At 38.4% G+C, this 27,869-nt stretch overlaps 1 protein-coding gene across 8 annotated transcripts in view; it reads right to left on the bottom strand.

The window, feature by feature from the left end:
* CNKSR2 (connector enhancer of kinase suppressor of Ras 2) overlaps window positions 1–8,746 on the bottom strand; it is a 303,713-nt gene extending 294,967 nt beyond the window's left edge. For all 8 annotated transcript variants that reach the window (XM_030934668.1, XM_030934669.1, XM_030934670.1 and 5 more), the window contains exon 1: window positions 8,220–8,746. In XM_030934668.1, coding sequence (XP_030790528.1) covers window positions 8,220–8,283 — 64 coding nt within the window. In that variant the 5' untranslated portion in view covers window positions 8,284–8,746. The remainder of the gene's footprint in view (window positions 1–8,219) is intronic.
* Between the last annotated feature and the right edge of the window lie 19,123 nt (window positions 8,747–27,869).

Here is a 27,869-nt window from a genome sequence, read left to right as displayed (position 1 = left end):
AGTCAAATCAGGGCGTTGCAATCCATTGTTTTGCAGTACTAGCTAGGGCATTTAAGGTGTTTTATAAAGAGTTAACAAACTGGCATGCCTATTAAGATCTTTACAATTTAACTTATTCTGATTTGTATTTTAATGATTCTAAATTGGGAGGAGGCAGGCTTTATTAGAAAAATTTCGGTAATTTGCCTACCAGTGATTACCTAGCAGCATGTAATTCATAGAAAATCCACTTGAGGCACCTGTATTTAGCAAACTATGTTTTGCAATAATTCTGTACATATGTTCTTAAAAAGTGCCCTTCAAAAGTTAGTAACGATAAACTTACATCTAGTTTTTAAAGTTTTCTTTTTTTCAAAATCAGAGGGAAGGATGAAAAATTACACAAGAAAATGTTGATTTAAGATGCACCTTTAAATACCTTAATTGTATTCCTATTAATAAAAATGCAAATTGAACACTAAATATAATAAATAAGATAATGGTTTCATTAAGCTCAAGGGTTGTTTTTCCATTTTATCGTCCCAATTAACAAATAAAGGATATCTTAACAACAGAATAATGCATTTTAATTTTTTATATGAGCTTTTTGTTTTTATTTTTATAAGAGGACAAAACGAAGACATTTGATCAATTTCACACTATCATGCATTCTAAAATATATAGAGTTCTTTTAAAAATACCCAAATGAAGAAACAATTAGAAAATTTGAATGAAGGGAAATAAATGCTTAGGAGGAGTGTGTTTTAATGTTTTAATAAGTATTTGCTTATCATGTTGTCTTATTAAGCGACATTAGTAAATAATATTTATACTATCTATAATACTTATGGCATAAATACAAGTGTTATTAATTTACTGAAATTATTAATATTTTATAACAAAATGAGTTTAAACCATGATTCGTATCTTTGAATTGACTAGAGCACTACAACTATGAGAAATGGATAAAGCAACCCTACTTCTACTGTATTCTGGCACACAATACATAGGTTGGCACTGAAGTATCCATTAGAGCATTATAAGGGACTTTACGTGCATTGTCATTTAGGAAAGCAGATTTGCTGACAGACCAGTAATCTGTGAATACATTAATTTATTCCTTCCCTCAACAAATATTTTCTAAGTGCCTATTTTATACCAGATACTTTTTTACACACTGGTACAAGAAATAGACGGGGTCCTTGCACTCATCTAGTGGGGGAGCTGGAGATCAATCAAATAACCATCCAAATTAATATAAAAATAAAACTGGTGAATAGGACACAGGAGATATACATGGTACTAGGACAGCATATAACTGAGGATTTGATGTGATTTAACAAATCTGGAAAGGCTTTCCTAAGGTGGATGTGAAAAAGCATAAGACCTGAAGGGTGAGTAGGACTTAACTAGGTGAAGAGAATGAGGGAACATATTAAGTGCAAATGCCCAGTGGTAGGCAAACAGGAAGGACGGTGAGGCAGCCTGTATACTTGGTGCTGTGCATGACACTTACCTCATAGGCAATAACCAAACCTTCAAGGGTCTTATAGGCCATGTTAAGGACTTTGACCTTTATCCTAAAAACAATGAGAAGTAATTAAACTGTTTTAAACTGATAAGGGTAAGAAGTGAGAGAATGAGATCAGATGAGATTCATTTTCAAGGAATTCATCCCGACTGGAGGTGTATGGATCAAACAAATAAACAAAATTAAGATGCTACAATTATCATGACCTCGACTGAAGATGGTCATATTTTGTGCCTTGTAGTAAAAGGAAAAAAAGGGAAACAGAGTCCATTAATTTTACCTTTTTTAAACTCAACCACCACTTCTCCAACTTTTCCACTGATGTATCTGTAATTGCTCAAAAGAGTGTATTCAACCCCGGGAGGTCTGGAGAATAGAGCTTTAAACAGCCAGCTGCAAGCCTAAAATTCCTGCTAAGTCTCTGGTCTCATCTTTGAAATAATGCCAATTTTGATTTCTACATCATGAATATAATATCCATGTTTGTTTTAATATAAAAAAAGCTTAGCAAAAAAAACAAAAAACAGAAAACAAAAACCACCTCTTTGGCTTCTTTTGATCATTTGGCTTCCACAACCACAAAAATATACCATTTTGTGGAACACAGGCTATGCTATTCATGAAAACTGTGAATTAACTCACTGAATGTAATTCAACACAATGATTCCACGTTGAAGACTATACTTGCTGCTTTTAATCAGACACTAAACAATAAAAAGCCATAAACGATTAAAAGTTTTAGACTCCATTTTTTTCAAATTACTTTATACTCCCTTCCCCCGCCCTTTTTAACAACTAGTACAGATGATCCATTCTTTTAGTACTATTTTTAGAAGCTAATAACTTTATTCTTCACAATAACCCTATGTGTGAGGTATTGCAGGGAAGACACATAGAAAGCTAAACATCATTAAGAACAAATTGAGGCCGGGTGCGGTGGCTCACGCCTGTAATCCCAACACTTTAGGCGGCCGAGGCAGGTGGATCACTTGAGGTCAGGAGTTCAAGACCAGCTTGGCCAACATGGTGAAACCCCATCTCCACTAAAATATACAAAAATTGGCCAGGGGTGGTGGTGGGTGCTTGTAATCCCAGCTACTTGAGAGGTTGAGGCATGAGAATCACTTGAACCCAGGAGGCGGAGGTTGCAGTGAGATGAGATTGCGCCACTGCACTCCAGCCTGGGCAACAGAGTGAGACTCTATCTCAAAACAAAAACAAAAACAAACAAAAAAAGAACAAATTGAGCCCTAATCTAGGATTGCTCTGTTATAAATAAAAATGATAATTCATCATTGCTTTAGGAACAGTATTAATACTTAAAAGTCTATTTCCATTCTTCGTATAAGAACTTGGTTCAGTAAAATTAGAAATATCTAACAACATGTTAATGATTTAATTAATCTTCAAAATAATTTAACATTATTTTCAAATCATTCCTGAGAAACAGATTTGAAACAGCTGTGCCAATTCAATACACATTCTTTGTGGGCTTATTTTTGGCAGCTAAAGTTTTATAATGTGGCATTTATTTAAACTCAGGACATGATGAGAGTTTTATGGTCTTTGTGAAATGCAGATTTGTTCTTGTACTTTTGTGCCACCTACTCACGCTCCTCCCTCACTTTCCCTCTACTGCCCACCTCTCTCTTTCATCCAGACGAACCTATATACAACCCCCCTTTAGTTAATAACCCCATCTCAACTCTAGAGTTTCTTGCTGTGCCACTACATTTAGTATACATCCCTCTTAGATTATGCCTTAATTAAATAAGTAGCTTAAATAGTTGCTAGAACCTCACCCTCCTCACAGACCCCTTTCTGATTCAATAAAATTATCATCTTCTCTTTCCAATGGTGCTCATATACAGCTTTAAAAAGAATTACTACGTGTGCTAGTTGGTACCTTTCTTTGTCTTTGCCTAAGTTTGTCAACGTCACTACCATGCCTTACAGAGGCTAATTTCCCCAAAGCAGAGAATAATTTAAAACAACCCATTCAAGTACCTTCCATGCAGAAGCACTGAGAAAATAATATCTATGGAGCAAATATATCTACATAAATATACTCCTTGTTTCTAATCTGCACTAAATCATGAGTGTTACATTAAGGAGCAAATGTTAATAACACTGTAAGAAAAATAACATGTCTTCTGAATGAAATTCTACGTATGGAAAAGATACATTCCTTCTTTACATAAAATGACAAGAATTCCTGTTCCCCAAAAAAGTCAAATCCAAAGTAGATGATTGTTGGTGCCAATTTAGTCACCTTTCAATTGAAAAAAAACCCTAATTTTTCAAAAGGAAGTGATACAAACAATTTGATCACTTAAGCTTATTTGTAGTTCCTGCCAGAAAATTATTTCCAATCTCTCTCTCAAGACAGTTTAACTCAAAATTCTGACATTTTCTTTATTTAATAAAGACAAATTTCAACCTCAGCTCTGGGTCCTATGATGGGCAAAAAGAATTACTAAAGAGCATTGTACCTGTCAAAACATCTCTGCCTTATCAAATACATTCTCCTCTACAGCATTAAACTTTTATACTGACTAGACTTCATATAATCACTACATTTTCCTCTATTATAGGATTGTATACAAAACATTGGTTTTGCTTTTTATACCTAAAAGAATGTATTTTATTTTCTAGCCTCAAGATGGCTGAGTCATCAGGACAGAAATTAGAAGTCAGAGAATGCCTCTTGAAAAAATGATTTATAGTAAACAGGAAAGAGTAGAGCAGTTGATTGTGGAATGGGTTGAGAAAAGGCTATCTTAAAAATTTAATTATTTTAGGAATCATAATAATACAAAATTGGCTGGAGCTAAATCACAGAGATGTTTAAAGACTAGCAAAATGGGTCCTATTGGTTAACTCTGAAAAATCATAATCATTTTATCTGACCCAGAGAGATTAAAGATTACTGGAAGAATGTAATGTAGGGAGCTGAGTCCTAGAAAAATAACTGTCTTAGTCATGTGGATATTTTGAATGAGTCTCAGAGTTGGAAAAGATGTAAGAAAAAAATTGGAATGACTGGGTGTGACATGGACTAGGAAAATTAATAATAAAGTTAATAACAGGGGCCCTAAAGCATTCAGGGTTTTTTGTTATATTTCAGTGGGCAAAAAAGTAGAGAAGGTCTGCAGACCCAAACAACTGCAGATTATTTCCAGGCCCTGCAAGTGAACAGATAGGAGCTGAGAAATGACTTATTTTAGAATAACAGACGGAGGAAAAATTAGAACAATTACTGGCCTACTTTTCTGCCTATGGCTTTTTCCAATAACTCATTTGCCTTTATTTACCTTGAAAGGAGTTTATGTTTTAAAATATAAAAACTACAAGAGGATTGGATGCAATTTCCAGCTGAAGGTTAGTTTCAAATGCTAATTTATGAGTACTTGGTTTTCTCCAAAAATATTTTTATAAGATTAATTTTAAAAATTAATTTGAAGGTCTAGAAGATATCTCCAAATAGCCAGAAGTACTATCAGGATAATTTGGGATATAGCTACTTATTTCACTGACTCACAAGGAGTTCATGTATTTACTGGAAATAACATTGACACTGTGTTATATCCAATTTTTATTGTCAGTAGAAAATTTGGTATTTGATTTTACAAATAATGAAGTTGGTGAGCAAAAGAATACAAGGATTTCCTTATATCTTTACTACTAACAATATATAAATTTTATATTTCCATCTCCCTCAAATATTTTAATAAAAATCAATCAAAATGAATCCATTTATACATTGCACCAAAATTGCAATGTATAAATTGTCCCTCATAAATAATCTTGAATATATGCCACTAAAGCTTAATAATCTTGTCAGCTTTTTTTCCCCGTTCATTTCCCTCTCTGGGACTGAGTTTCTATATCACTTCTACAAATTGTCTAGAATCATAAATATATGGTCATTTCTATTCTTATATACTTAATGATTCTTTTTCTGTTTAGTGAAGAGAAAAATACCCTAGAAAGTACATAAAGAATGTACTTTACTTAAACAGAGTTATAACTATTTATGATTGTGACCAGCAGAAAGGATATACTATATGCTTTCAATGTTAAGGATGATGAAACTGTCTCGTTAGGAGCATCCTCTGAAGAACTCCCAGTGTTGCAGTTGTTCAAGACTCTTGTTCATTCTTTGGTACTGCCTTTACAACACTACATATTATACAACACTAAATGAGGTTTAGCCTCTCAAAGCTACAGCCTAAATTAGCAGGTGACTTTTAAGTATTACTGCATTACTGCAGGATGAAAAATATTTTTAAAATGTCCTTTGTTAAACGTTATTTGGGGAAAAGGGCAAAGAGAGAAAAATTAAGGTAACAGTGTAAGTTACAAGTTGAGGAAATGTTGTTTGTTTCATCCAACTATTTTTTTAAATCTCATTTTCTGGTAATATCTCAAATCAAATACATATGAATATTAAGGAAATTTCAGCAGGAAGTAGTTTGGGATTTGAAATATCATTCATTCTCTTCCAGTCATATGTGTATACGATACACAAACTCTATCTTGGCTACCCAATTGATCTTTTCAAATAGCTCTAAAATGCGTCACCAACAGGTATGAAACAAGGTATTCGACTTACATATTAAAAAAAATTTCAAATCATAGCTAACAATGTTAACCTAACTTCAAAGAAGCCACATTTTAGGCTGGAAAGATTTTTAAAGGACTGGTGTACTGAACAACTAATAATGTGTGTCAGAATGTTTGCATCATATATTCTACTTGCTTCAGTGGACCTAAACTATGGAGAGAGGGGAAACTGCAAGAATGTAACTGGGAGGGTGGGAGGTGGAGACTGAGTATGCAGCACTCACTACAGGCATCATGGGAATTTGCAAAAGGTAGTCTATGAAGGTAATCAGACTCCCATGGAGCCAAGATAGCTTGTCTTTTCATATTTCAGCAACAGACTCAAACTACAGTAACCTTTTAGAAAAATTCAAAGAAAGGGGTTTTAAGCATTGTTGCTTCCTGCATATACTCTGGCTCTTTCTTCCATCACTGAGAAACAGAGAAGGTGGAGAGTGAGGAGAATTGGTGGGAATCTAAGATACTGGAATTTCAATAGCAAATATATAAAGAGAAAAAGCAGCAGCAGCAAAGATGAGCCACTGCAGGACTTTGTCTTAGTCATCTTTATATCCCCCATGGCACCTTAGCACAATGCACTGCACACAGGGGGGCAGTCGATAAATAATGTATTAGGTTTAATTCAATTCACTCACATTTGTACTGTGCTTAGCAGTTACAAAACAGTTTCCACACATTAGAAAAGAAAAGCAAAGTAAATGAGGAATAAAGGGGCAAGTAAGGGAATAAAATGAAAGCAAAATAAAGAAAAATCCACAAGAATAAGCAAGCGGCCAAAAAGGCTGGGGAAAAGAATGAGCAAAAAAATTCAGTTTCTCCCTGTCACTCTCTATCCCTTCCAATCACCTCACCTCTCATTCTAAATTATCTGGAGCTTAGAAAGTCTTGACTGTTAAGTAAGCCCAAGAAGGGGTTCCTTCATCGTAGGAACGGGCATTTTCAGTGATAATAAGCCTTTGGTCCCTGACTGATCTACCTAGCGTTTGCTCAGGTATGACCTCGAGCAAAACGCTAACATTTCCCAAGTGTGGCCACGGATCCTTTATTCCATTCCATCCCATTCATCCCCTCTTCAATTCCCAAAATCTTAGGGAAGAGTTGGGCCTGGGGATCCAAGGGGTTGGTGGGTGGGGGAGTCCTCTATAAGCCCCTTAACTCAGACAACAGAGGGAGGTAGTGAGACAGGAAAGTCCAGGGATTAGAGAAAAAGCTCACGTTTGCGATTAGGAGGGCGATTGTCTATAACTGTGGTTATTATAAATCGCCAGGGGCAAAAAGGGGGGAACCTTCAAGATGGAAGAAATGTGAAGGTACCTGAATGCGCATTACCTTACACCTGGCGTTGAGCCCTTAATAAAAAGCCGCGAGGTCCAAAACCTCGACTGGCTTGAAAGGAAGAAAGCAGAGAAGGGAAAGGATGTGAGGAGATGCACTGGAGACAGCCCACAGATACCAGCAAGGATGCTGTCCCAGGGGAAGCATGATGTCCTCATCCCCAAAGTAGCACGTAGCCCCGCCCCGGGCATCCTCAGCCAAACCTGGGTGTGGAGGGATGCCAGGCTCCAAATGGGGGCGGCCGCGTCCTGACCCCATTATCCGGGCTAAAAGTTGCTTGGGAGAGTTGGCGCTGGGGAAGGCGGCTGGCAAGGGCGGCCGCAGAGGGGGCGTCAGCTTTCCCAGGAACAAAGGGGCCAGGGAAGGGCGACCAGGGGAGCAGGTCCTGGAGGAGTCCACCCTGAGCTGGGAGATAAGGGTCGCCACGTCCTCCCGGCCCGGGGGCAGTAAGGGGAGCGGGAGTACGCAAGATGCGCCGGTATTCCGCCTCCCGACTTCCTGCCTCCAACCGGGTGGCGCCCGCTGCCCTCTAGCTCTCTGGCCGCTCCGCGCCCCTCTAGCTGGAGACAAAAGGAGACCGGCGACCCCAGGCCCCTGCCAGTCCTGGAGGACCCCTGCCCCGACGCGTACGACGATACGCCAGTGGAAGCCGCGGTGGCGGGCTCTGGTGCGGCGGGCGCCCCCTCTTAACCTCGCACTGGTGCCCCGCGCCCCAGTGCCGCCTCACCCTCCCCGCAGCAGGCATTACCTTTCATCCAGTCCACTACTTGACTCGGAGACCATTTGCTCACCGGCTCCATTATCAGAGCCATGGGTACGGGGTCGGTTCCGTGCAGAGCGCGGAGCTCAGACACAAAACGAACTCAGCAGTCCGAACCGCTCTCAGGTGGGGTCCCTTGCTGGCCGCAGCCTCCCTGGGCGGGCGGCGCGTTGAAAGCGGCTTTTGTGTGTCGGGTCTCGCGGCTGTAATGTCTCTTAGCCAACCGCTGGCAGGAACGGCGACGGGGAGGGAAACGTGCAGGAGTCGTGGCTCCGCGCCGGGTCTGCTCAGTTCCCGCTAAGGCGGCGGCGGCTGCTGCTGCTGCTGCTGCTGCCGCCTCCGCCGCTCCGCTCGGGTCTCCGTCCCTAGGGAGCTTCAGTTCATGGCTTGAGCTGCTGAGGGGGTCGCGTCACCGAGGGAAGCAGCTTCTGCCGCACGCCCTCAGCCAACTTGCCCGCTCGCCTCACGCGCGGGAGTGAAGCCCCCAGCACGACTAGCTGCCCGGCGGAAATGACGAGGGGCCTCCTGCCACCCAAAATATCTCTCCGCAGCCCTCGGGTGCGGGGCGCGCGCGCCAGGAGCCCCCCGCCCGCTCGCTGCCGCGCGGTCCCGCCCCCAGGGCCGACGGCAGGCGCGCGAGGCGCGTGCGCGTGCCAGCACGAGGCCGGAGCCCAGGGTCTGTCTGGCAGGCAGACAGGTGCCAGCAGCTCGCAGCTTGGCGTTCCCGCTTTGGGGCCGTCCGGGAACAGAGGCGCGCGAGGTGCGCGTGCGCGGCAGCGGAGGCGGTGGCGGCGCGAGGCAGAGCCAGAGCCCGGGGTCAGTCTATCAGGTGCGGGCGGCTGGAGCATGGCTTTGTGAGGCCTCTGAGGGGACCCGGCGGTGGCGGCCACGGCGAGACGGGCCGCCCACCAGTTGAACTCCGACAGCTGAGGCGGCTGAGGAGGTATCCGCGGCCCCACCACCGAGGGGAGGGGGACACCACTGAGTGCGGGGGTTACAGGGAGAGCCCGGGCTTTCCTGGCTCTTGCTTTCACCCTCGGCCTCCCCGCTGCTGAGTGGGCTCCTGAGGTGATTCCCGAGACCCGCGTACGCCTGCAGAGACGGAGGTGTGGACTGCCGTGGACGAGAACGAGGCTCCGCCTGCCAGAAGCCCAGCGATGATGAGGCAGGAGGGCTAGTGCTGTCGGGTCTTCCCCGGGTGATGAGTGGGTCCTGGGAAGTCAGGCGTTGAGGCTGTTACCTGCCAGCTGCTGGTTGTGGGATCCTGAGACAGGTTCTGCCCTAAGTGCCATTTTAAAAGGCTCTTTTTCAGGTTTTCGGCCAACTCCTCTAAAGTACCTATTTTAGAGGATGTCATTTTGTGTTCGATATTCTTATATATTAATAAGAACCGAAGGGCAACAATGGGATTTAAAATGAGTGACAAATTGTAAACATGATTTTTCAAAACTCATTTTCTTCAAAAACCATACACAGGCTACTATGCAACCGTTAGTAAAATACAGTTTGCCTAATGAGGTTTCACTTTAAAAGACAAATATTCCTAGAGTGTAGATGCAAACTCTCTACCACCGTTTTAGGCGTTTTCTCTGTATCATTCTTAAATAGGTCCATTAAGTAAAAGGGAAACTTTTTAAATAAGCATTCCAGTAATGCCAATAGGTTTTGCCAGTTCCTGTGGTAACCCACTTTCTCTGGTTCAATTTTATAAGATGCAGAAATGCCACGTTCTTTAACTGGCGTGAGTTGATGACACCCCCCCACACACACACACACAAACAGCTAAAACCACAGTAGTTAAAATATTGTGATGTTTTTAACTGCTGATTTCAATGCTAGTGATAGAGAACAAGTAAAATTTAAGATGGCCTGTATTTAGGCTTCTTTATTTTTCTAACTATCCAAACTTAGAAGTATATGCAGAATTTTGGAAAGACATTTAGAAAATTATCTAGACAATCCTACACTCAGAGGACACAGATACAACACCTTACTTTCAAAATCCAGATCGTGGTTGTGACTTACAGTTTTTTCTTGGCTGACCAGGTGTGAAAGGTATTGTATTTTGGAGTGCTTACATTCCAAGAGTCTAAGAACATTACATCAATGTTTCTAGAAAAGACCGTTTTCAGTGTCAGTAATTGAAGGAGTAGCTTTATATATATAGGATACATTGTGATGCTACAGTCATAGGGAGATGTTAAAAGTAATTTTATCAAAATAATACTGCTAATAATAACAATGAATATTTATTGAGCATGGTGCTAAGTACCTTACATATGTTTTATCCTCCAGAACAGCTCATCATTAGCCACATTTTACAGATAAGAAAACCCTACCTATCACATTCACTTCCTATCTGCAAACCTATTACACATAATTCAATAAATGTTGGATAAATTAATGAATAAGGCTTAAAAGGGGAAAGTAATTTGTCTGATGTCATGTTGCACCAAGTTAAGGTGATTCCAGAATGTGAACTTTTAAAACTAGTAAAAAGAGTTGTATCAGTGTCACAAAACGAACAGTATGAGTGATGGAAAGCCCATTGTGTTAACAGAATATGTCTCATCAGAAGTAACTACAAAGAAATGCGAGAGTCACCCTGAGTGTTCCTAACCAGAACCTAAACAGCAACTCTGAGAACAGCAACTCTGTAGAAAATGACTAAATTTGACTGACACACCAAACTGCACCTTGAGACTGGGCTTGCAGGACAAGCAACCATACTGTGCAGGCAGGTCCAAAGTGAGATGTTGCTTGCTTAATGAGTGGAATATCAAAACAAATGTCAAAGACCAGGATACAGTAAAAATAAAATAGATGTGTATTTCATGAAAAGACCAGTGCCAAAGAAGATGGGAAAACAAGATCCCCGAGAAAGCTTTTGAGGCAGACCCTAGGTCAGAATTCAGTCATATATGTTCTCCTCTTATTTATGTTAAAGTAAGGAATTCATTTGGTCTAATCACCTAAGATTATTTAAAAAATAAATCTAAGAACTAATAACGACTGAAACAAAATGTAAGTGTGGAGTTGTACTATCTAGTAGATTTTACCAAGGTCTTAAATATTTGCCCTAATTCCTTCTCCCTGAGGTTTCCCCTACAAAACAGCATTTGCCTTTGATTTTGACAATACAATGGGCATTAATTACTTCATTTAATTTGTTCAGAACATAAGTGGCTTTTTACTTCAAATATTCTTGATTTGGGGGAAAGAAAAATAAACGGATTAAATCTTCGTTGACTTCACTCTTTTATTCTTAACTACAAATGACTCAGCTAAAACTTTCTTACATATTTCCTTTCACAACTTTTCAAATAAACTAGATTTTATTTTATTTTTTTGCTTGTTAGTCAAAATGTTAATGCCTCGCTCCATTTTTGTAAGTGTAGTGTAATGTGATTACATACAGACTTTAGCAACTTAATTTTGCCTTCTCCTAATGCAAAATACAGTCTCAAAGATTAGGTGAAAGTGTGTTGTCATAAAATACATACTAAAACATAATGCAGTAAATAGTATGATGTCACACTTACTTCAATAGTCTAGATATAAAAGCAAAATTGATCTTTGGAAGCAGCCTTAGATTCTTTTTGGAAGCAGAGTATAAATATTAAATTAATTGGAAACATAACTTGTGAGATATTTGCACCCATATCAAAATGAATCACTTTAAATGATCTTTTTATTTTAAAAATAATCTCGAGTCAATTTATGGCACTAGTTGTTATAGTTTGGTCTTTTCTAATCTTCTCCCTCTAGATTTCACTAAAAAAACTCTCTTGACCAAAATATTCTCAAGATTTTATGGTAAAAGAAGTGATTCTAATTGACTTCAGATATGGAATTTACAAATGGTTTCCTAAGTAGAAGCTGGGTGCTCAGAGGATCTAACTTTCAGAGGTTAGGTCAGATAGGGAGGGAGCATTCCACTGGAAGAAAGACCTTCAAGCCTTTGTCCCTTTGGGGCCAAAGTAAGGAGTAAAAAATAGGAATGTTTCTTCTTGAGCTGCAAGCTTAGTATCTCTGATCCCTACCTTGTCCGACCTAGGCTATCTTATAGGGGCCATAATCTTCACTTAGCGTTTTTTCCTGTTAAAATGCTTGCTCTGCATCAGACCTCAGACTTGTCATATAAGACATATCTTAATGTTTTTAGTTGCTTAACATTTATACAAAATGTCTTGCAGAGTCCTTTTGGTAATTTCCCAGTTCACTTAGATTTAGTGTTTTTTGCTATAGCCGTCTGTTTGATTTTTAGAATTCTTGCCATTTTAATGAGTAATATTTTATCAAACTATTTTCTCCCTTTTATCTGTTGTCTTTTAATGGGTAGTGAGAAGTGACAACACAGAACAGCTGTGAGGGTAGTCCATTATCTAAACTAGAGGAAAGGATAGGAGCCCCTTTTTTCCACTTATTTTTGCCCAGATCTTTCCTATAATTTCAAAAACTGGTGTTCTATGCTTGCCCAAACTATACCCCTTGATCAGAAAAAATTAGGCATTTCTGGTAAGACTAGTTAACAAAACACATTATTCCCAAGAACAATATGTAAAACTTGCTCCAGGGAAATCTCAGCAAATTTTCTGAAACAATTTCTTTGCAGTGTATTCCAACTAACAGCTATGAATTAAGTACCAAAGCCTCTGATATACCCAACCACTTGATAGCAATCTGTCTAAGCTTCCAATCATCAGCGATGCAAGTAGAAAGAGGCCTTAACTGTAAATGGGCCTTCAGTGCACTGCTCTGGGCCAAATCTCCCTCTAGATTAACAGGGAGAAGCACCCAGAGAGGATAATTAAATTAGGAGAATTCTTTCTTTGCTATTCTGCCTCTAGGGTAAACTGTGTTAAATTCAGCCATGTCCTTTCTTGACCAACATATACAGCAATACTCTCTGGGTGAAGAGAAATTGGCTTGAGTTGAGGTTATCCCAATAGGGTTTTAAAGGGCTCTTTCCAGGGCCCCTCCCTGCTGCATTAATCACAATCTAATAAAAATCCCAGAGCCCACCAAGATTGGGAAACCTAGTTTTCTTAACGCATAAAGTCCTAGCCCACCAGGAAAGTTTTCGGTGCACTTGTCAGCCATAAATGACAGGCATATAAACTCGTTATTCAACAAACATTTCTTTGCCACAATGTGCTGCTCAAGTTGTATCCTTTGATCAGAAAAATTAGCTTGATTTTGTGGATTCAAAGATGACCAAGATTTTCATAGACTGGTAGCAGAAACAGAAACGTGTAGTTGATTTAATAGGATGAAGTGATAAGTGCAATGATAGATGTGTCCAGTGATATGTGAAGAGAAGTACCTAACAGCTGGGAGGAAGACTATATGGAAAGGATAATGCCTGGTTTAGATTTTAAAGGACGACAGCCAGGCAATAATGCAGAAGCGAGCTTATAGGCAGAAGGACAGTGCAATCAAAGTTATAGAGCACTATGTATAGGTACCTGGATTACTGGCATTAAAAACCAAAGCAAGAGGTGACAGGAGATGAGGTGGGAAGGATACACAACCGCCAGATTATGGAAAAATCAAACTGTCCAAGATAGAGCTGTTTAAGGATTTTAAGAAATGGAGTCACTTGGTCATATTTATATATTTGTGTTTTATATGGACTACTCTGGCACCAATGGAGAAAACAGATTCCAGAGAGATAGGATGCAATTCAGAGGATGTGGCAATAGTCCAGTGAAGAGATGACTCAGGTCAGAAATAGGGCAGTGGAGGTGGGGATGGAGAGAAGAAGATATATTTAATAAATATACAGGAGAACTTGGTTATTGATTAGATACAGGAGATTAGAAAAAGAGCAACATCAAAAATGATTCCTGGGATTCTAGCTTGGGTAATTGGGTAAATTGTTTCTCCTCCATATAACATAAAAAATAAAGGGTGCTGATTTGGGAGGGGAAAGTGATCTGAGATATTAGTTATGTTTTGGACATTCTAAACATGAAATACCTATAGGGAAGTCCAGAAGAGATTTCCAATAGGTAGCTTCTGTGCTCATGTATAGGAATGTGAAGCTGAGTATGGGCTGAAGATATATGTTTGAGAGTTACTGCTAAAACAAGAATATGGATGAGACAGGAAGGATGTCAGATGCCCCATTGAGGAAGCCCACAGAAGAGAAAGAGAAGGTATGTAAATTATAAGAAGAACCAAGAGAATGTAGTGTCATGATACCTCAATGAACAAAGAATTTCAGGTAGAAAGAAGAAGTGAAAAATTGTGTGAGGTGCAAAAATGATGCTGTTCCAATAAGAACTGATAAAAAGAATCTGGTAGTTTTGTCAGTTTTTATATCTTTTATGGCATTATTAAGGTCTGTGAAAGAACTAGATGTCAGAATAGGGAGGCTTGGTATATAGGGCATTACTTTTTTCACAAGTTGATTTTCCTTCTATCTTACCCCATAGCCTATCTATGTGTATATTTTATTCAGATGGATCCACAATGAATGACTACAATTCTTCTCCAATTTACCCACTACCACTTGCATTAATCTTTTCTGATGAAATCCCAGACACTAATAATGACACCTACTCTTATCTGATTATGTTTTACCACTTCTAGTAGTATGATGGCACTCTTTAAACTGGACGGCTTTGAAATCCCCCCTCCATCAGCAGTAGGGGAACAGCTTTGCTGTGGCACCCTGGGATCTTACACATCTCCACATAAGCCATGTAGGCAAAGATCAATTGCATTGTGACACATGTTTTGGCAGAATGCTCTACAATCCTACCTGGAACATGGCAAGACAGTCAATCTAGTGAAGAACTATCCCAAGTCAATTTCTGATCTGCCACCCTGGTTCCAGTGAAGCATGGGACTTTCCGTCTTACCCAAACTTTGGATACAGTTTCAGACTAAAAATGATTTAGCTGTAGTTTAGAGTTGGTTCTTCAACAACCGAGTGACCCAACATCTTTGTCTTCTATCATCTGTCCCTTAGGATTTGGTGTTATCCTATGGGACTAGGGACATGGGGAGCCGACACCATGCTGATTTTGCACTGCTGTCTGTGTAAATAATAAATTTTCTCAGTCTATTAGGAGTTGTCTCTTTACTGGCAGAATCTATGGAAGTGTGACAAGCCCACTTAGCAGCTGCCACCATGCTGCTGCATAGGTACTGCTTGACCACTTGGCACAGATCTGACCTAGGAAGCCCATAAATACTCCCAAAAGGAGTGAGATCTGCTGAACCTCTGCCTGTGGATAAACTAGGCCAGTCCAGTGTGGCCTAGTAAATCAGCAGCAGCAGCAGGAGCAGCAGTAGCAGCAACAGCAGCAGCAGCAGCAACTCAGTTTCAGATTTGAAAAGACTACATTTTTCCTAATGATTCGGGCCTCCTAAGATAACCCATAATTAATAAAAATCCTGTGTTGATATTGCAGGATAGGAAACAAAGGAAAGACTCTGATCTAAAGCCTTTATTCTGAGCTTTAATGTTATTTACAAGACACAGAAATTTAGGGATTGCTCTCATATTCAAGATTATAGGTCCATTTTCATCTGAACATTTAGCAGTCTTACTTGGAAGTGGCAAATGTAAACTGGCAAAATTCATGCTAGATAAGCTGAAAGGTCCTGTTTATAGGTTAACTGGTACATCTCTATAGACAGATAAAAAATTTTAATGAAAAAGTGCTTAAGATAAGAGAGCAATTGTTTAATATTTGGCTAATAATTGACAGACTACAGAGTATGAAAGATGGAGAATGGGAAAGGTAGTTTCCCTTCTCTATAGGTTGTTTTTTTTTTTTTTTTTTTTTCTCAAATAGGTCTTATTTACTTCTCGGAAGATTGGGTAACTTAGGATGCTCATACCAAGTTGGAACAAAATCAGTTTTTCCTACTGACCAGGAACTGTATCCAGAAAGAGAGAGAGGCATGTGAGTGTGTCATTGCTTTTGACATTTTCTTGATTTTGAAAGAAAACAGTTATTTCGGTAATGTAATGAAAATATTTTGGTTTAGTTACTGTTAGGAACTATTTCACATATTTTATAATACAACGCAAGCTGTCATGCATTGATTTTTCAAAGTGAGCATCTACTCTGTATAGGCCCTGTGCTAAGCACTATCAATACAAAAATGAGTAAAACATGGTTTCTGTCCTCAAAGCCTGTAAACCACAAAAGCATACAAATATATATTTTTGATATAATGTAGCAAGCGAAATGACAGAGACATACAAAAGTATTATGAGTGTATGTCACAGTATGAAAATATAAGTGCATACCAAATTAGTAAATAAAAAAGCATCTATCTCTCTATATTAGAAGATGGCAATAGAGAGCAATCAGGCAAGAGAAAAAAATAAAAAGTATCCAGATAAGAAAAGAAGGAGTGAAACTCTCTCTCTTCACTGGCAATAGGATTCTATACTTAGAAAACCCTAAAGACTCCACCAAAAGACTACTAGAACTGATAAGCTATTTTAGCAAATTTTCAGGTTAGAAAATCAATGCACAAAAATCAGTAGCATTTCTATACACCAACAATGTCCAGGCTGAGAGTCAAGTCAAGAATATAATCCCATTTAGAATAGCCACAAAGAAAATGAAATGCCTAGGAATACAGCTAACCAATGAGATGAAAGATCTCTACAAGGAGAACTATAAAACCATGCTGAAAGAAATCAGAGACAATGCAAATAAATAGAAAAACGTTCCACATTCATGGATTGGAAGAATCAATGGCCATACTACCCAAAGCAGTTTACAGATTCAATGCTATTCCTATCAAACTATGAACATCATTCTTCACAGAATTAGAAAAAGCTATTCTAAAATTCATATGGAATCAAAAAAGAGGCTGTATAGCCAAAGCAATCCTAAGTCAAAAGAACAAAACTAGAGGCATCACACTACCCAACTTCCAACTATACTGTAATGCTACAGTAACCAAAACAGCATGGTACTGGTACAAAAACAGATGCATAGACTAATGGAACAGAATAGAAATCTCAGAAATAAAGCCACACACAGCAAAGACATGGAATCAGCCTTGGTGCCCATCACTGGTGGATTGAATAAAGAAAAAAAATGTTGTACATAAAACACCATGGAATACTATGCAGCCACAAAAAATATGTCCTTTCCAGCAACATGGATGCAGCTGGAGTGAATTAATGCAGGAACAGAAAACCAAATGCTGCATGTTCTTACTTATAAGTAGGACACGTGGACATAAACATGGGAACAATAGACACTGCAGACTACTGATGAGGAGGCATGGGTTGAAATACTATGTATTGGGTAGTATGCTTACTACCTAGGTGAAATATACCCATGTAACAAACCTGCACATGTATCCCCTGTATCTAAAATAAAAGTTGAAATTTTAAAAAAGAAGATGGCAATGTAATTTGTGTATTTTGTTTGGTCTCCATTCATTCAGCAAACATTTATTAAACAGTTATTGTATACCATGTAAAATGTTTCATCTCCATCCATTCAACAAACGTTTATTAAATGGTTACTGTGCACCAGGTACTGGGCTAAGCACCATGGGTAAATCAGTGAATATAATGGACATGGTTCCTGACCCTATGGAGCTTACAAACCATGCAATATACTAGTAAACAAAAAATATTTATTAACTCAAATTATGAAAAGCACTGGTATGAAATGTACAAGGTATAGTGATAGAAAACAACTGGAGTGAAGGAAAGAGGAAACTCCCTAGGATGATCAGAAAATACTTCTCTGAGTAGGTGACTTTCAGGCACAGTCTTGAGATATAAGAAGAATATAGGCATGAAAAGACCAGAAATAGCTCATTCAAGGGAGAAATAAAAGCATGTATGAAATCTCTAAGGCATAAAGTATTTGAGATGACTGAGGAATAGAAAGGAAATTAGCATGGCTGAAACAGTGAATGGGCAAAGGCATAAGAAGAGACTAGAGAAATAGGCTGGAGTTAGAGAAAACGGGGTTATAATCTATGTGATAACTATCTTAAAGTGCAGTGACAAGCCATTGAGGATTGTAAGCAGGTCAGAAACATGATATGACTTATTTTTTAAATTATATAAGGAGGTCCACTTCTAGAAAGTTGCAGTAGGCGTACCTTTCCCTATTCCGTCTGTTAAGTACACCTAAAAACCCTGGACATTATGTGTATGTATAACATAAGAAGACTGGAAGGCAGAGAGAAGAAAGCAGACCAAGAAGTTAACTCAGAACCAAGGAAGAACATTGTGGTAAGTTCTTCAGATTTTTAATTTTTTGCCTCATATCTATCAGATTTTGAGCTGAAGAAGCCAGAAACCTGGAAATGCCAAAGATGCAGACAAAAAGGGTCTGAGAAAAGCCTGCTCTCTCTATCAAAGTAATCAGGAAAGGGGCTGCTGAGAAAGATAGGAAATGTTCAGACAATAACCACTCTACTCCAACCACAGAAAAAACTGTGGCCCTACTTCCACCCATGCCAGCAAAGGCAAAGTAGGGAGCCTAGACTTCCACCTTCGCAAGGCTATATCAAGGCACCCAAACACTACTGCCTTGGTGGACAGAGTCAGAGAAGGACAAGTAGGAACGGGGACTTTCATTTTTTGCCAGGCAGTGATGAGCCCCCTACTCCTCTGCAGTTTCAATGGAATCTGGACTTCTACCTCCACCCAGCAGCAACGGAGTGCCCCCTTCTCCACTGGGATGGTGTCAGAGGAGTCCCTGTGGAGAGTTAAGACTTTGACCACTGCCAAGCAGTAATTAGGCCACCTCCCACCCCATGATGTCAGCAGAAACCAAATAGTGACCTTAAGTAATGAACCACTCTTACCCATCCTAGCCAGGGAGGTATTTGTGGAAGCCTGTAGGAAAGTCAGACCTCCAACCATAGTTCATAGAGCTCAGCAGTAATGAAAAGCCCCACCTTAGGTGTCAATGAAGACTTGAGTGGGGAGCCTGGACATTTACCACACCTGGCTGAAAGAAGGTAATGCCCTTGCTTCCCTTGCTGGATCTGTATTACAGAAAGACAATTAAAAGAAGGTTTACATAAGATACAAAGGCTCATAACATAATACCCCAACATCTAAGTTTCAACCGAAATTCGCTTGTCTGACTAATAACCAGGAAATTTTCAAACTGAATGAAAGAAGATGATCAATAGAGGCCAACATGATTATAGAAATATTAGAATTATCTGACAAAGATAAGAGTTAAATAGTGGTTACCAGGGGCTGGGAGAGGGGAAAATGGGGAGTTGTTGCCTAATGGGTAAGTTCTGGAAAGGCATAGTGCAGATGGTTGTACAACATTGTGAACATACTTAATGCCACTACATTTTACATGTAAAATGGTAACTTTGTTATGTATATTTTACCAAAAAAAAAAAAATACTAAAAAACGCAAAAATGAGGAAGCCATAGAAAGGAATGGCACATTTTTCAAGTGTTGAAAAAAAAATACTGTCAACCCAGGATTCTGTATTCAGCAAAAATATTCTCTAAGAATGATAGGTAAATCAAGATATCCTCAGATGAAGGAGAACTAAGAAATTTTGCCAGCAGATATACCATAAAAAATGGGTAAAGGAAGTTATCTACATAGAAAAGAAATCACAAAAGGAGGAATAATGAAACATTAGGAAGAAAGAACACAGGAAGCAAAAATATGAATAAATACAATATAGACTTTCTCTGCTTGAGTTTTTAAAATTATGTTTTATGGTTTCAGCAAAAATGATAACATTGTCTGATGTGTTTTTCAATGTATGTAGATGATATATATGACTAGGGAGTATAAATGGGGAAAGTAAAGTCATGTAAAGAAGGGTAAGCTTTCTAAACTTCACTTGAACTGGTAAAATAATGACACTAGTAGACTATGATAAGTTATGTTTATATAATAGAATACCTAGAGTAACCACTAAAGAACTATGAAACAGATACACTCAAAAACACTGTACATAAAATGAAACTCTAAAAAATATTCACATAACCCATAGAAAGGCAGAAAAAAGAAAAGAGATGAAAAACAACAGAGAAAGATAAAATGGCACACTGAAGCTCCAACACGTCAATAATTATCTCAAATATAAATGGTCTAAATACAAAAAAGAGTGCAGAGTGGATTTAAAAACATGACCCAACTATACGATGCTTACAGGAAACTCACTTCAAATATAATGATATAGGTTGAAAGTAAAAGGATGGAAAATACATACTGTGCAAATTTTTTTTTAAGGAGTACCTATATTCACATCAGATAAAGAAGACTTCAAAGGGGAAGAAAACTAAAGGGGTAAAATAGAAGGCTGGTATACTCATTTTATGTGGTGGAGAGTTAAAGGATACTTTACATAGTTGATGGAAAAAATCATCTAAATATATTCCTTAAAGTTACAATGGTAAGCACAAAGGGGCTGAAAATAAAAAATAATAATAATGACATGAGGGAAATGAATGAAATAGTAGAGGTATGATGTAAGTTAGCTAAATATCCTTATGCCATGACAAAAAATCCTTGGATAATGCCCTAGATTAACAAATCTACTAATACAATCAGCTTAAATGAGGTAAAAAGGAAGTGCATAAGGATGGGGCAGAGGACTATGGTTTTTTTCATTGTAAGTCCTTATAAACCATTTGATTAATAACTCATATGTATTACTTTAGTAAACATCTTTTAAATATTTTATTTCATTTTTTAGAGAGACAGGGTCTTGCTCTGTCACCCAGGCTGGAGTGCAATGGCATGATCATAGCTCACTGTAACCTTGAACTCCTGGGCTCAGACAATCCTCCCACCTCAGCCTCCTGAGTAGCAAGGACTATAGGAATGCACCATGCCCAACTAATTTTTTAGCACCATGCCCAGCTAATTGTTTTGTAGAGGCAGGGTCTTGCTGTGTTACCCAGGCTGGTCTTAAACTCCTAGCCTTAAGAAATTCTCCCACCTCAGCCTCACAACGCACTGAGAATACAAGTATGAGCCACCATGCCTGGCCTAAAAATATTTTAAATAAAATAAGAAGTCTCTACTGTGACTTACTAGAGCACAAAGACTGAAGTCCCTTGCATGGTCATCAAATCATTTACAGGATGACCTCAATCTAGCTTTACCTATTTCTAATCATACTCTTAGCACAATTTATGTTTTAGCTACATCAAGAAACAGAGTCTTGCTTCTCTTGTTTATCTGTCACTCAAGCACCATTTTAACTCATCAAGACTCTATTGAAATGTATCTTCCTCTATGGAATCTTTTCCAAATCAACCACTCACTCACTTCCAAGGGTAGAATTCTTATCTGCTTTTGAGCATGTTTTATTTTCATTCCATTTTTATATGCAATGGGTATACAGTATGCTTTTTGAGTGGAAGTAAAATAGAACATGAACTCTCTGAATTCAAAATAGAAAAAGTTTCACATATTCATATGTAAGAAGCAAAAGAATTTATATATAACATAAAAATATAGTGACATCCACATTTAAAAAGGGTTATTAGTAGGAAAGTATAGTCTGACCCCTGGAAATTCTAATGGATCACATTTTATGACAACTTCTCCTCTCTCCCTGACTTCATGAAAATTCACCGTATGTCTCCTAAGTCAGAAACCATATTTTCAGAACAATACATTATCTCTAAGCTTGTCTGAAGCAGCACATCATTTCTCATTAGAGAAAATGTCCTATATCATTCAATTATAAATTAATCCAATTTTTCTGAGATTTGCAATCTGATAGAAGAAATAGAAACTGGTTGATAATGAAAATTTGACAGCATTTTCTTGCTTTCCAGGCAAATAATTTAGCAAAAATCCTATATGAAGGCATAATTACCAAGCTCTTTTCCATTAACATTTGGCTACTTTTAATTTTCAACAAAACAATCTTATTTTTGTTTTATTTCATGGCAGATTATGGCCATTATGAGGAGTGCTTACTACTTTTTTTCATTTTGAATGTGTCTAGATTTTTAAATTGGTATCAATGATTGGTTGTTCCAATATGATGACTCTTAGGGTACCAGATGTCTGGCAATTTGGAACTAAAGATTTATGGCTTTACATCTGCCTAGCTATTAATCTGAATATGTAAATTCAAAAGGCAAAATTAAGGATGGTTTTAGTAGCAAAACTTCTTAATTTTCATTGAAGTATATGTCCTCATCAAAATTATCTCATAGAGCTAGCTGCATAAATTACATTCTTATAACTTATATGAAAATAAATTTTGTATAAAAAAATCACAATTTCACCAGAACATGTAGAATTGCAAAGCAATGTGATATACTTAGAGCTAAATTAAGGGTGAGAAGAGTTGGAACTTACGTCTAATTTCAAGTTTAGGGCTCTATAATATTGGGTAAATTACATAACCCTACTAACCCTTGCAATTTTTATTAGAAATATGGGGATTCCTATCTCTTAGAATTGTCATGAGGCTCAAGTGAGAAAATTTATCAAAAATCATTGTAAACTGTGCAAATGTATAGTAATGCTGTTATGCAAGCTGTGTAGCATTCATAGTATAAAATTCCAAAATATCCTCAAGATTGGATACTCTTTAAGGTAATCTTTAAGGTTATCTTTGGTAGTCAAAACTCATTTGAAACCAAGTCTACCCAGTAAATTTGATGCTCCGATTAGCTGACACTGTTTTTGGTTAAATTTTAAAAAAGAATAGCTATAAAATAGACATTTTAAAAGTGATGCCACTTCAAATTACTGAAGACAATGTTTAAAAGTTCCTGAATATTTTGAATTATATCAACGTTCCAAAAACAACAATTTTGAGTGCTTAACACCAATGGATTGTATTTCTTTGGTTATGTTTCTCACAAGAATTTGTTTATCTGCATTTTACGAAGATTTCTGCATAAGTTCCTAGGTTATTCTATCTTCAGTCTATATGTTTGGTTTAAAATACTACTCTACAAAAATTTAGAGTACAAAATAACCAAGTATATTTGTTTGCAAAATGAGAAATCATAAATATTCACTCATTTGCTGTGCAGAAGCTCTTTAGTTTAATTAGATACCATTTGTCAATTTTGGCTTTTGTTGCAATTGCTTTTGGTGTTTTAGTCATGAAGTCTTTGCCATGTCTATGTCCTGAATGGTATTGCCTAGGTTTTCTTCTAGGGTTTTAATGGTTTTAGATCTTAGGTTTAAGTCTTTGCCCATGCCTGTGTCCTGAATGGTATTGCTTAGGTTTTCTTCTAGGGTTTTTATGGTTTTTATGTCTTAGGTTTAAGTGTTTAATGCACCTTGAGTTAATTTTTGTATAAGGTATAAGGAAGGGGTCCAGTTTCAGTTTTCTGTAAATATGTTAGCCAGTTTTTCCAGCACCATTTATTAAATAAGGAATCCTTTCCCCATTGCTTGTTTTTGTCAGGTTTGTCGAAGATCAGATGGTTGTAGATGTGTGGTGTTCTTTCTGAGGTCTTTGCTCTGTTCTGTTGGTCTATATATCTGTTTTGGTACCAGTACCATGCCATTTTGGTTACTGTAGACGAGTAGTATAGTTTGAAGTCAGGTAGCGTGATTCCTCCAGCTTTGTTCTTTTTGCTTAATATTGTCCTGGGTATACGGGCTCTTTTTTGGTTCCGTATGAAGTTTAAAGTAGTTTTTTCTAGTTCTGTGAAGAAAACCAATGGTAGCTTGATGAGAATAGCATTGAATCTCTAAATTACTTTGGGCAGTACGGCCATTTTCATGATATTGATTCTTCCTATCCATGAAGATGGAAAGTTTTTCCATTTGTGTGTGTCCTCTCTTATTTCCTCGAGCAGTGGTTTGCAGTTCTCCTTGAAGAGGTCCTTCATGTCCCTTGTAAGTTGTATTTCTAGGTATTTTATTTTCTTTGTAGCAATTGTGAATGGGAGTTCACTTGATTTGGCTCTCTATTTGTCTATTATTGGCATATAGGAATGCTTGTGATTTTTGCACATTGATTTTATATCCTGAGACTTTGCTGAAGTTGCTTATCAGCTTAAGGAATTTTGGGGCTGAGACGATGGGGTTTTCTTCATATACAATCATGTCAAGAAACTATCATCAGAGTGAATAGGCAACCTACAGAATGGGAGAAAATTTTACAATCTATCCATCTGAGAAAGGTCTAATATCCAGAATCAACAAGGAACTTAAACAAATTCACAAGAAAAAAAATAAACAACCCCATCAAAAAGTGGGTGAAGGATATGAACAGACACTTCTCAATATAAGACATTTATATGGCCAACAAATGTATGAAAAAAAGCTCATCATCACTGATCATTAGAGAAATGCAAATCAAAACCACCATGAGATACCATCTCATGCCAGTTAGAATGGCAATCATTAAAAAGTCTGGAAACAGGCCAGGTGTGGTGGCTCATGCCTGTAATCCCAGCACTTTGGGAGGCCGAGGCAGGCAGATCACGAGGTCAAGAGATCGAGACCATTCTGACTAACGGTGAAACCTCATCTCTGCTAAAAATACAAAAAATTAGCTGGGCATGGTGGCACGCGCCTGTAGTCCCAGCTACTTGGGAGGCTGAAGTAGGAGAATTGCTTGAACCCAGGAGACGGAGGTTGCAGTGAGCCCAGATTCCACCACTACACTCCAGCCTGGATGACAGAGCGAGACTCCATCTCAAGAAAAAAAAAAAAAAAGGTCTGGAAACAAACAAACAAACAAAAAAAGAAGCTGGTAAGGATGCAGAGAAATAGGAACACTTTTACACTGTTGGTGGGAGTGTAAATTAGTTCAACCATTGTGGAAGACTGTGTGGTGATTCCTCAAGGATCTAGAACCAGAAATACCATTTGTCCCAGCAATCCCATTACTGGGTATATACCCAAAGGAATGTAAATCATTCTATTGTAAAGACACGTGCACATGTATGTTTATTGCAGCACTATTTACAATAGCAAAGACTCGGAACCAACCCAAATGCCCATCAATGATAGACTGGATAAAGAAAATGTGGCACATATACACCATTGAATACTATGCAGCCATAAAAAATAATGAGTTTGTGTCCTTTTCAGGGACATGGATGAAGCTGGAAACCATCATTCTCAGCAAACTAACACAGGAACAGAAAACCAAACACCGCATGTTTTCACTTATAAGTAGGAGCTGAGCAGTGAGAACACGTGGACACAGGGAGGAGAACATCACACACCAGGATCTGTTGGCGGGTGGAGTACAAGGGGAGGGACAGCATTAGGACAAATACCCAATGCATGCGGGACTTAAAACCTAGATGACAGGTTGATGGTTGCAGCAAACCACCGGGGCACATGTATACCTATGTAACAAACCTGCACATTCTGCACACGTATCCCAGAACTTAAAGTATAATAATAATTTTAAAAATGGAAGAGCATGTTGATGTTAGCTGAAACAAAATATTGTGAGACACTTGTTTGAGCAGTTGTTCTCATATGAATATATCACATATGTAAGCATTAAAATGGTTGCCAATACTTCTGTTTGGGGGTACTCCAGCTTTACTAGTACCTTCAGCACCTCCTAGTCATCAATTAACATTAAATATTAAACCTTTAGTACTAATTTCAGCTTTTCCCACAAAGTGGTGATTTTTTAAGTCCATTTTTAAGTTTTAAAAATTGCTGGTTAAAAGATCACTGTGCTTCCTTCTTCATAAAAAAAGTTCAGGCCATCATGTACTGTTTTGTTGAATGCCCATCATAACCCTAATAAGTAGATTAAAGGTCAAATATATATGTTAGCCTCCAAATATATACAAAAAAAGAATTTGGCATAATTAAATATTCAATCCCTATTTAAAAATACTAATAAGTTATAATAAAAATATTGCTTTCTCAAAATAATCTTTTGGGTGACTTCTGGTTCTGTCAAGATGGAATAGCCCCATTCCTTCTAGGTCCACCGCTCACAACTAAATAACCTAGATCTAACAATATAAACAGGCATAGGAAGACTCTGAAACATTGAAAGAAGCAGGTTGACAGCCTAGGTAATTTGTTACTTGAGGAAATACACAGTGGTGAGTTTCCTGAATTTCCTTATTACTTCCTATATATCCTGGACAGAGTAAGGCAGAATCCTTCTATCCAGAACTGCCAACAGGCAAAAACAAAATAAGTTCCACGAAAAGCCAGTCTCCCCCTCCCACCAAGCCAAACGATCAGAAAAAGTGTGGCCTAACATCAGAAAACCTTTTTATCAATACCTATGCTATACAAGACAAACAACAACGGAGAAACAACACCTCACTTCACCATAGTTTCAGTGATATTCCATTTGGTGCAAGTGAGTAGCACTCTAATTTCTGCACTGTCAGTAAGCCGAATGGGGATCTGATCTTCCAGTCCCTGCCCAGTAGTAGCAGACAGCAGTTATCTGATTCCCCTGTAGAAGTAGTATTAATTGGACCAAGCAGGCTGCGGATCTTCCACCCTCTGCATGGTAGAAGTATGTAGTGCTCTGATTCCCTTACTGGAATACTATTGGTTGTGCTGGGATGGGAGAGAGGAACTTCCATTCCCCGCCTGGCAGTAGCACGTAATGTTCAGACTTTCCCACCAGAGTCATTTCAGTGGTATTCAGTGGTGAGCTAAACCTTCTAGCAGCAATAAGACTTAATGAGGTGGTCAGGGTTGGTGCTTGCCACCAGTAGGCTTTACTGCCCACCACCCTCTCCATGTCACAGGGCCCAGTGAGGAGCTGCACTTTCACTCCAACCTGAGGTTGATAAGACTGAATGAGGCAGTGCTAGTCAGGACTAGTAAGCACTAACTTTCTGTCTACCCCTGGTGTCGACAAGGCCAGTGCAGAACTGAACCTCTAAACTTGCCCAGCAGTAATGAGACTGAATGGTGTGGTATTAAGGAAGGCTAGACGGCTCTTCTGTTCCTTCACTGAAGATGTCAAAGTGGTCCTGTAGGAAGCTGAGTCGCTACACCCACCTGTCAGTGTCCCATTTTCACTAGGAAGTTATCTGTGGGAGCTGAGAAGGAGCTTTTATTCGCACATCTTCTATGAGGCAGTGTGAGTAAGTGGCCCACTTTTGCCTGGGTGGTGTTGGCAGGACATTCACCCCAGCTGTCATGGCAGCTACACCTAAACAGATGGACTGTCTGTTAAAATAAAGAAGATTAAATAGGATGCATAGTTTCATAATATCATATCCAGAATGTCCAGGATACAATAAAAATCATCCATTATAACACAAACCAGGAAAATCAAACATAATCAAGAAAAAACAATAGATGTCAACACCAAGAGAAATTAAGTATTGGAATTATCTGACAACGTTTTTAAAGCAGTTATAAAAATGTTTCAACAAGAAATTATGAATTATTTTAAATAATGAAAAATTGGAAAGAAATTAATTTTCTATTTTTCACCAAAAAAGCTGTAAGAGATAAATAGAAATCATAGATATAAAATTAAAATAATCAAAATGAAAACCTTGCTCAATGACTCAGTAGTACAGAAGATAAAAAACAAAATAAATGAACTAGAATAAGATCAATAGAATTTATGCAGTCTAAATAACAAATTAAAAATAGATTGAAAAAAATATTAACAGAGTCCCAGGGACTGATGAGACAATAGCAAAACAGATCATTTCTATCATCAGAGTTCCAGAAAGAGAGGAGAGAGATAATGGCA

This window comes from Rhinopithecus roxellana, chromosome 7 (genome assembly GCF_007565055.1).
Source record: "Rhinopithecus roxellana isolate Shanxi Qingling chromosome 7, ASM756505v1, whole genome shotgun sequence".
Classification (NCBI taxonomy): domain Eukaryota; kingdom Metazoa; phylum Chordata; class Mammalia; order Primates; family Cercopithecidae; genus Rhinopithecus; species Rhinopithecus roxellana.
The sequence above is the reverse complement of the archived record's forward strand: the minus strand, read 5'-3'. Positions and strand labels throughout refer to the sequence as shown.